Source organism: Humulus lupulus, chromosome 9 (genome assembly GCF_963169125.1).
Source record: "Humulus lupulus chromosome 9, drHumLupu1.1, whole genome shotgun sequence".
Lineage (NCBI taxonomy): Eukaryota > Viridiplantae > Streptophyta > Magnoliopsida > Rosales > Cannabaceae > Humulus > Humulus lupulus.
In genome coordinates, this window is record NC_084801.1 from 162,563,310 (window position 1) to 162,574,166 (window position 10,857).

The 10,857-nt window shown below is 29.6% G+C and overlaps 2 protein-coding genes across 3 annotated transcripts; one reads left to right on the forward strand and one right to left on the reverse strand.

Moving 5' to 3' along the window:
* The first annotated feature begins 795 nt into the window (after positions 1–795).
* Positions 796–4,693, forward strand: LOC133800875 (probable protein phosphatase 2C 65). The gene is made up of 5 exons (XM_062238962.1): positions 796–1,616; positions 2,230–2,613; positions 3,180–3,297; positions 3,388–3,611; positions 4,004–4,693. Exons 1-5 carry the CDS (start codon positions 1,395–1,397, stop codon positions 4,559–4,561), a joined length of 1,506 nt encoding a protein of 501 aa, XP_062094946.1. The 5' UTR covers positions 796–1,394; the 3' UTR covers positions 4,562–4,693.
* Positions 4,465–9,556, reverse strand: LOC133800876 (aldose reductase). 2 transcript variants are annotated; one of them, XM_062238964.1, is made up of 8 exons: positions 9,328–9,556; positions 8,580–8,630; positions 8,369–8,442; positions 8,139–8,226; positions 7,472–7,678; positions 6,573–6,644; positions 6,162–6,413; positions 4,465–4,593 (listed from the first exon to the last, which is right to left on the reverse strand). In XM_062238964.1, exons 1-8 carry the CDS (start codon positions 9,451–9,453, stop codon positions 4,579–4,581), a joined length of 885 nt encoding a protein of 294 aa, XP_062094948.1. In that variant the 5' UTR covers positions 9,454–9,556; the 3' UTR covers positions 4,465–4,578. The 2 variants fall into 2 exon arrangements, with proteins under 2 accessions (XP_062094948.1, XP_062094947.1); XM_062238963.1 differs by lacking the exon at positions 4,465–4,593 and adding an exon at positions 5,799–6,042 and having other exon boundaries at positions 9,328–9,554.
* Between the last annotated feature and the right edge of the window lie 1,301 nt (positions 9,557–10,857).

Here is a 10,857-nt window from a genome sequence, read left to right on the forward strand (position 1 = left end):
TACATATAATTGAGAGCAATTTGATTATATAGATAAAATTTTATTGTTCAAATTTGAGTTCAAAGTACCAAATATGCATAATTTTAAATTACAGGGTATCAGATAAGCATTATTGAAAACATATGGTACTAAGTCTGTATTTCGATGGGTACCAAATGGTATGGATTGCGAGTGACGTCAAACTCCTAGTTAATTGGTTTAGAATTTAACATTTTTTTTACAAATTTAAAAATACTAAATATGTTCACGATTCATCCACTAAAAATTTAATTTGGTATTTGTTTTTTAATACTAAAAACTTATCTAAAAACACATATTAAACTACTTCATAAAAATTGAAAGTAAGTTCTTTTATTTCATCTAATAATTAACTAACCAATCAAAATTTAAAAATCATGAAATTTCAAATCAAATTTTAAAAATTACTATTTCCAAAATAAAATTCACCAGCTCCAAAAATAATTGATTACTTATTATTTTTAAAGAAAGTTAAAAAACTCAAATGCCTAACAAAAATTACAAGAGCTAAAAAACACTATGTATAACTAATTTTAATTTTGATGGTATATTTTCATAAGATTCACAAATCACGCTGACCATAACCGATTACGGCAAAGCTAAAATAACAAAAATCATTCGAAGTTGAGATCATATCACTCATCGATCCATGTAAAAACATTTCAAGGGCACTATAGTAATTACAGAACTATACATTTATCCATGCAAATAATCAATTTTAATTTTTCTCTATTTCTTAAGCTAAAAACGAAACCCATTTTGACTTCGAAATATGGATTGAGATTTGCACGTCGAGAATCCAGAGAATATGACCCACAAATATATGTGAATATCTACGAACTCACAAGGCAAAGACCTTTCCATGCTCTTTTTTCTGGTCTCATCAATTTCAACGTATTTTTTCTTCTTCTTCTTTGAATCCTAATCCAAAACCCATCTTTTCACACCATTCTTCTTGACTCAATATTTAATTTTCATTCACAATTGTGTATCTTTATTACACATTCTACAGGGCTGCTTTAACTTCGTTGAATCTCTCCTTCCTCTGATTATCATTATCCATTTTCATCACCATCAAGTTTCATTTTTTCCTACAATTTCCCGCTTATTTTCTCGAGAAAATATCTGGGTCATGGTTGTTTTTTTTATGGGTGTTTCTCTTTACCGTTCCGGAAAACATTACCATTTCTGGGTCTGTCTAGTTATGGAGAATCTTATCCTATAGGCCTCGTCATCATCATTTATTTTTTTTCTTCCTTCCTTTTTAAGCTTCAATGTTTCTACATATTATACCTTCTCATCTCATTCTCCCAAAAAAATAAATTCTGGGTTTTGATTAATTTTTGTGGGTTTTTTTTTGGTGGAAAAATTCCAAGATGGGAGGATGTTGTAGTAGTAAGCATAATCGTAGGCGTGGAGGGTATTTTGGGGATGATTTTTTTGAGGAGAAGGCATATGAAGATGATGATGAAGAAGATGATATGAGATATGGTGAAAAGGGTGCTCGAATAAGGCTTCGAGGCTCTTCTACATACACATCAATGTACACCCAACAAGGCAGGAAAGGGATCAATCAAGACGCCATGACCATTTGGGAGGTCAGCCATGAAAAAATTTATTAATTAAAATTCTATTTGATTTCATAGTTTCAAACATTTTGTTATAAATGTCTATTTGTGTATACAATCTCCTCCATTATTTTCTTTGTTCTATGCTCCATCATGGGTTTTCAACATCTTTTCAAAAAAAATTCACTCGTTCATATATTTTCTTAACAATAATTTACATAACATTAGTATTATTGTAATTTTTACTTACTCTCTTTTTATTTTGATTGAATACCAAGTATTGTTTAATGATAAGTTGGCGTAATTAGTCAAATTAAAGTCGTGTTGATTAAAATTTAAATATATAAGATGAACGTGTTTATGTTTTTTCTTTTTATATATAATAAAATAAAAATTGAAATGATTAGAATGGATATATGAATGTGGACATTTTGGTCATCACGTAGATGATTTTGCTTTGCTTCAATGGGGCTTGAAAAAGAAATGCATTGTCGTTTTCACTATTTTACAAAATATTATTGTTTATTTTAATTTGACTTTCTTAAAAATGAAGAGAGATAATGATATTGTATCCCTATCTGTCCATAATTTATTGCAACACAACAACTAATACATTGGAGGTTATAATAATTAATATCATCAGAACTTTACGGGTGAGAAAGATATGGTGTTGTGCGGTGTGTTTGATGGGCATGGTCCCTACGGTCACAAGGTGGCACGGCATGTGCGTGATAATTTGGCCACAAAGCTCTCCAAAGTCATTGACCAGTCAAAATTCAATAGCTGCAAGTATGGTGACGTGGATTTGGCTGCTGATAGAGACTTGAATAATAATACCAGTGATGACAACAACAAAGACAAAGATAGTCATGGCAACGACGACAACAACTCTAATGTCGTTTTGTCCCTTTCTTCTTGGGAAGCTTGTTTGATTAAATCTTTCAAGGAAATGGATGAAGATCTTAGTCTTGATTCCACCATTGATAGCTTCTGCAGTGGTTCCACTGCTGTTACTGTTGTCAAACAGGTATATATTTATTTATAAATTACTATGACATTGAGGCAGATAAAGTACTGCTGTGATACTGATATCGTTATGAATGAGTAATATACAAAATATCATTGACCAATTTTATTCTTAAATTGCTTTAGTGATAAATAAGGATGCAGTAGGGTATATCCATAGAGTACATATTCAATGATAAGAAGTGCTCATATTAATTATGATGACTCACCAGTATTCCTATTTTATCAATGGGTATACTCAGCCGCAAATTTTCCCTATATCAATATTCTATTAGGTTTTTTTAGTAAGAGTACTGTTGATGACATTCTATTGGGCTTTACTTTATGCCTTCAAATCAAACGTATTCTAAAAATATATATTGTATGAAAACTAGTGTAAAGATGTGTATTAAACTTATGACAAATGACCTTTAAATATATTTGATATCTTGACGAAAATACTTGACACTTGATATTATTTTGTAAATAATAATAAAAAATGCTATTTTTGCATAGTCACATTAAAAAATGTTATTTTTGTAGGAGGAGATGTAGATTTATTATAATTTTGTGTTGTAAATGTTTTAGGGTGACAACTTGATAATTGCCAACCTGGGGGACTCGCGTGCAATTCTTGGGACAAGAGGGGACAGAAATCAACTCATAACGGTTCCACTCACAGTAGACTTAAAACCAGATATTCCAAGTGAGTTTATTTAATTAATTCCATAATAATTTTTGGTACGTAGTAATGTCATAAAGTGTTTTCTAGTAATAATGATCAAATTATCATTAGGTGAGGCTGAAAGAATCAAGAAGTGCAAAGGTAGAGTATTTGCAGCTGATGAAGAACCAGATGTTTGTAGAATATGGATGCCTGAGGATGATTGCCCTGGTCTTGCAATGGCCAGGGCTTTTGGTGATTTTTGTCTCAAAGATTATGGCCTTATCTCTATTCCTGATGTCTCTTATAGAAGACTCACACCCAATGATCAATTTGTCGTTTTGGCCACTGATGGGGTAACACTAACATACTTAACCTAAATATTTAACATCTTCTTTTGCTTTTCTTTTTGTTGCCATAATTTGATTGTTTTATCAATTGGAACTCTCCCTTCATTTTACTATAGTACTATTCTCATTTCTAATATAAATACTAAGATTATTGGCATGAATGTTCCTAAATTTATGCCAGTTGACAAAATAGTCATTGAACTATTTTTCTGAAAGTTGAGCCTAACTTTCAAGTATAGCAATAACAATAACCGGTACTTCAGATTTCCCATTGGACTCATCCATAATACAGAGAACGAAATCTTGTACTAATAAACATTTTACACAATTTAGAACACAAATGAGAAACACTTGCAACTTGAACATAATATATTATGATATGATGTTTAACTTTTCAGATTTGGGATGCATTGACAAACAGTGAGGTGGTGAAGATAGTAGGGTCAGCCAAAAAGAGATCATCAGCAGCTAAAATGGTGGTGAACAGAGCAGTTCGATCATGGAGATGCAAGTATCCAGGCTCCAGGGTCGATGACTGTGCTGTCGTTATCTTATTCTTCAACGACCAACCATCCTTGTTACTCAACAAGTCCTACTCATCTTCTTCTTCCATTTCTAGGCCAAGTAGTACTCATCGCAACCACTACCATCTCTCACTCTCTCAAAGCTTCAAATCCTTCACCAGCTGCGACGCTGCTCCAGCCGATGATGATGATGATCAAGATCACGATCACGAACATCATCATGATCGAGTGGGGTATGATCATAGTAGCAGTATGAGAATTTGCTCACCATCATCATCACAAGATCATAACCATAATAATCAAGAATGGTATGCCCTTGAAGGAGTGAGTCGAGTCAATTCCATTGTGAGGCTCCCTCGGTTCTTGAGTTTTGGCAAACGTTCCACTACTTCTGCTACTTCTACCGATTATCATGCGGTTCAATCTTCTTAGTTACTTTATAAATCACTTCATATGAAAAACCCCTAAAGAATTCACACATAAATTTTGTGTTTAGATATCTTGATAATTATACTTGTTTTCTTTCCTTTGATAATTATGTATAAAGAAAATGTCTCAATTAAAGTTTTTGTTGTGTGATATTAATGCTATGTTTGGTAGGAAGGAGGGAGAGAATAATGGATAGAGAGTTTAAAAAGGGCGAGTACGATGGATGAAGATGATAATTGTTCTCTTTTGTGTTGTTTGGTATTAGAAGTGAAATTAGAAAGATGGAGAGAAAATTGATTATTAAAATTACTATTTTATTTATTTAATATAAATATTTATTATTTTTTGAAAAGGTATATATGACATTTTATATATTATTTTTTATTTTATTTTTTGGATCCTTTCATTGGAGGGATTGAATTTTTTAGCTTTGGATTCAACATCTCTTCTCTCCTTTCCTCTCTCCTTTTGCCAAACAAAATGATTCTACCTCTCCTCTCACTATTCTCCCTTCACCTCTCTCCATCCACCCATCTCTCCTCCCTACCAAAGATAGTGTAAATATTTATGACTATTTTTTGGTATGCCAGAGTGGAGAATGAGTAATATTAATGAAAAATCTCATATTAATAATTTTTTTTTTGACATTTTAGAGTGTTCAAAGTGTGAGAAGGTTTTTTTTTTTACATAATTTATTATGCTAAAATGTTTTTTCAACTAACTTTCACCAGTTACACTATTAGTAAATAGTTAAATTAACTTTTTGTCCAAAAAAAAAGTTAAACTAATTTCAATAATAAAATTGTGAACTAGAAAACAATAATTTTTATAGAAGAAATTACATGTAGTGCCAAGATTTAGTTAGTCCTTTCTATTTGTAGTTTATAATAAATGTAAACCACTTACAGACTAACTTTTATAATTCCTTTCAAATGTAAACAGAGTATTTTACTTTGTTTCTAAATATGGATGGGGAATTAATGATAAAAATAAAATATGTGACTATTTATAATACAGTCAATGAATGATAGAAATTGGTATTTTTTTTTTTTAAATGAAATGTTTTTTTTTCATGTTAGTGTTTAGAACAGGCACAGAACTAGGAGCATGTGATTATTTAATTTAAAATTTTATAAATAATTTGTCAACTCTTTTCAATATTAACTCAAAAAACTATATAAAAAAATATTAAAACCCAAAAATAACAAATAAACAAACTCCGTCGTTGTTCGGAGAATAGTAGTGATCCAACATCTATAAAGTTTCATTGTAGATATTTCAAAACTAAAATAGCAATTCATGTTATAATATCTTGATAATTGGGGTTGATGTTGATAATATTGTTTTATCAAAATTAAAGCCAAACATCCACTACAACACAACCAAACAGGAGATTAGTCCTCATTGTCCCACACATCAGCTACGCTCATGATTGGACCTTCTTCCTTGTTCACAAACAAATCCTCACCATCTACTACTCGCTTCTGTACTCTCACACACATGTAATTATATTTAAATGTACATACATAAACATAAGATCAACTTAATTTTTTTTAAAACCAACTTAAATGAAATTAATTATAGAATAAAAGTGATGAATTACCTGATCAGAGAGAGTAGAAAGAGCTTCAAAGTCTTGGGGAGGGATTTCCCAGCCAAACACTTGAATGTTCTCTTTAATACTATCTGGGTTGTTTGATGTTGTTGGGATTACGCTTGTTCCTGTTTGGAGGGCCCATTTGACAAGTACTTGGGCTAGGCTCTTGTTCAGCTTCTTTGCTACCCTCTCCACCGTTGGATCGTTTATCAGATCCCTACCACCTTCACCTTCCGATGATCCCAATGGTGAGTAGGCCTGTTCAATAAAATCAAAATTTGATACGTAAAATAATTATATCACAGACTACTTCTTCAAACGATAACTATTAATTTATAGAACAATCCGTGATACTCATTTATATTAATATGAGCTAATTAGCTAAAACTTAGATAAATGCCATTTTTAATTACTTACAGTGACATGAATGCCATTCTTTTTGCAAGCTTCCAGCATTTTGCCATTTCTCCAACCTGGATGCATTTCCATCTGCTCATGTACCCAAAAACCCCCACACAAAAAATATAAATAAATTTTGATATACAATAATATGATATATATATATCACTATTGGTTTTTAGCCCCTCAAGTTTTTACATGTGCTAATAATTTTGAAACTCACGATGCCTAAAGTTTTTACTAACTCAACTCGGGAGTGACGCCCTAGAATTATTGAAGCATATAGTAATGGAAATGCCAATAATATAAATAATATAATATAATTTAATGTTAATAAAATAAATAATTTATTAGGCAATAAATTGGAATGTCCTCCCATTTTTTTTATTTCCAAAGAATAACTATTCCACCAAAATAGTTAAAAGAAAAATATATTCCATTGGAAGACAATTGCAATGACTTATGTTACATCCTTCAAAAAAAAAAAAGAAAGAAAGACAGACAGACTTGTGTTATAACCAAACAAGAAGTGAAATATTTTTTTTACAATTAATTTCTTTCCCCTAACCAAGCATGACCTAACTACTTATTTAATGTTTAAGAATTCACATTATCAAACCAATCAAAAACACATATAGTAGCCAAAGCCAAATAAAATACTTACAATTTACAAATGCTATCTCTTAAAATTATTAGTGAAAGGGTATATGTATATATCTAACTACACATAATAACTAATGGTAATTGTTATATTATTACCTCACATATTTACTACACATACATGATGATTTTAACTTTTTCATTATCCTTTTTTTATCAAGAACTAATATGTAGATAGAATAATTACATTGCATTTTTACATTTTGTGTAATATTATTATATTTATCATATAATAATTATTAGTCTTATTATGTCACCTGACAAACTGAAGGCTTTATTTGAGCAAAGCTGAGAAGAGTATTGAGCTTGTTAAGAGTAAAGTTGGAGATGCCAATGTGTCTTACAAGGTTCTCATCCACAAGCTTCTCCATCTCTTTCCAAACTCCTTCCATGTCAAACTCCATTACCTCTCCACCTTTGGGAGGCTTACTTGCTCCTTTTTTCAGGAGAAAAGGCCAATGGATCTGCATGCATAATATATTTAAGTAGAAATTACACTATATCTAGTTTTTTTTTGCAACGAATTTAAATTTGATATTCTTTCTATGTTTTTTTTTTTAATTTTAGAAAGTTTTATAGATGGTTTTATGAGAAAGTCTGAAAATTAATTGGTAAGAAAAAGTATGGCTTTTTGAAAATTAATTTTAGGAAAGTTAAGAATATAGTTAAGCTATATTTTTATATATTAACTAAAAAACCATATTTTAAAAGGTCCTTATATTTAAATGTAATTATTTATAAGTGTGATAAGAATATATCTTTTTTATTATTGCTTTGCAAAATAACACTTGTTTGATAATGTTTTGAAAAATAACACTTTAGACAGAAAATATAAGTGTGTCTCTAGAAAATCATTTTGCCACACCCATTATTTATTTACTAAAAAAAAGCTAAAAATCTTAATATGTACAAATATGTGGTTACCAAATAAAGATCAAGGCAGTCGATTTGGAGATCTCGAAGGGTGTTGTTTAGAGCAGGTCGAACCCTATCAGGGGACAAGTCTGAGCACCTAATAATAAATCCAAACATCACAGAGATGTAAATATAAGATATTTTATTGTTGATTATTAATGTATTTGGACACACACATATATATATATATATTATTGTATAATTTATAATTAATCTTTAATTTATAATTATATACGTACCATATCTTCGAGGTGACAAAAATAGCCCTTCTTTCAACTCCTGCTTCCATGGCTGATTGCAAAGCGTGCCCAACCTGTTCCCAATAAATTATCATATTGGAGATAACTTTAATAATAATATATAAGCTTAATTAAGTTTATTTAAATATTTAAGTGAGATATTTGTTGGGGAAAAAAAAATATCTAAAGAGAGAGAAGAAGAAAGAAATGCCTCTTCTTGAACTCCATACTGTGCAGCTGTATCTATGTGTCTGTAACCGGCCTGCACCCATGTATTAATATAATTATTAGTGAGTAACACATAATTAACTCTTTTGATCAAGTACTAATGCATCATATTAAAAAAAAAAGAGAGAGAAAGAAAATCTACATAAACAGTAGTAATATATCTGCTTCTTCATATTGTTAGTAGTCCAAGTCATGGAATTACCTTAAGGAAAGCCTTATTTTAAAGAATAATTAGGTTTTAATTTAAAATTTTAATTGGTGCTTAGGTGTAAATGTTAACACATGATGATCAATATTGGACACAATAAGGCCGAAAGCACTATTTTTTTTTTAGAGAATCCAACAATGTTGAATCAAGAAATTTGTGGGTATTTTTTAAACTCTACACAAATATAGATTTAGATTGAGAAATTTATGGGTATACCTTATACACATATATCTTAATTGGTTACAAATCAAAGATCACAAATAATGAAAGTCAATAGTGGATCTTAATCTTGGTTTTGGATACCATATTACAAATGAAAAGGGTATATATTTTTTTGGTGTAAAACTAAAACTACCTAGGTTAGTGCTATATAAGGTAAATGTGTTTCCTAATATCTTTTAATGTAGATCAAACTACATCTAAATCTAATATAAACAACATACGTACGAGAGTGACTATATCTATATTACATTATTAAGGAGGAAAACGACGATTATACATATTCTAATTAAGAAGTAGGTACCTCAACGATGGAGGTGAAGACAGAGTTGGTGGTTTCTGAACCTGATTTCCAAGTATCCAATCCCACAGCTGGAATGGAACGACCACTCATAAGCTTAAACGACACTGCGTTTTTAGAATCTGCCATTCTTCTCTTCTCTTCTCTTCTCTTCCGGAATGAATAAATTAGCTTAGTACAGTCGTTGTCTATGTATGCCCTTTAATATCTTTGCACAAAGCAACTACTGAAGATATTTTTACTCAACTTTACCTATATATACATTATATATTTACACAAGTTGCGAAGCAAATATTAATATTATTATTTAATGGTTGGATGGAGAAATTAGATGGCATATTTGCATGTTGGACACACCAAGGGTGGGTCCCCCTGAAGCCCCACAGGACTACGTGCCAATGGTAGGATGTGTTGCTCGGTTTGGCTCGTAGATGTAGCACTTTAATCCTGTGGTCGAGGCTAATACAAGCTAACAGCAACATGAGCTAAAATGTATTATTTTTCATAGGAAATTTATTTATTTGGTATTTTATATTTTTGTAAAGTGTCATTTTAGTACTTCTGTTTTCAATAATGCTTATATGGTACCCTGCATTTTAAAATTATACATATTTGATACCCTAGACTCAGATTTGATAGATAAAATTTTGTCAATATGATCAAACTGTCATTAATTATATATAATTAAGTAATTAAATTTAAATTTGGAACTTACATAATTAACAACAGTTTGATTAAATTGATAAAATTTTATTAATTAAATTTGAGTTTAGGGTATCAAATATGTACGGTTTTAAAATATAGGATATCATATGAGCATTATTGAAAACAAAGGGTACCAAAATAATACTTTGTAAAAACATAGAGTACCAAATGGTTACCTACCCTTCTTTATAATATAGAGAAAAAAATAGTTAAGTAGTCTTCCAATAGATGATGTAAAGTTATATTTTTTTACCTAAATGAATAGTATTTCTCTATATGTAGTTAAACACTATTCATCAAGCTATAAATATTTTATTTATTTTTTATAAACTTTTGGATATATATATGAGTATGATATTATTATATTTAATTATTTTATTTCTTAAAATGAATAAAATATTTTAAAAAATATAATATATAAATGATGTAAAGAAAAAATAGAGAAGCGAATGTATGGTATAATGTAAAAGTTTGAGGTAAATTATAAAAATGTATGTTTTGGTGATATATTTTGTAATACACTTTCTCTATAATATTTAGCTAAAACTCATAAAAACATCTTCCATCAGCTATTTTATATATATATTTATAATAGCTATGTACAAACTCCAATTAATCTATATCTATATTTACATAATATTTACATATCCTTTATATAATAGTTTAATATTATTATTTTTCTTTATAAGATTTCTCATTTAGTATATATTTATTATTTCTTTTTTATTTTTCAATTATTTTATTTTATTTTAAGTAATAAAATAGGTTTAAAGATATAATATTTAAATGATGTAGAGAAATATATAGAGAAGCCAATGTATGATATAA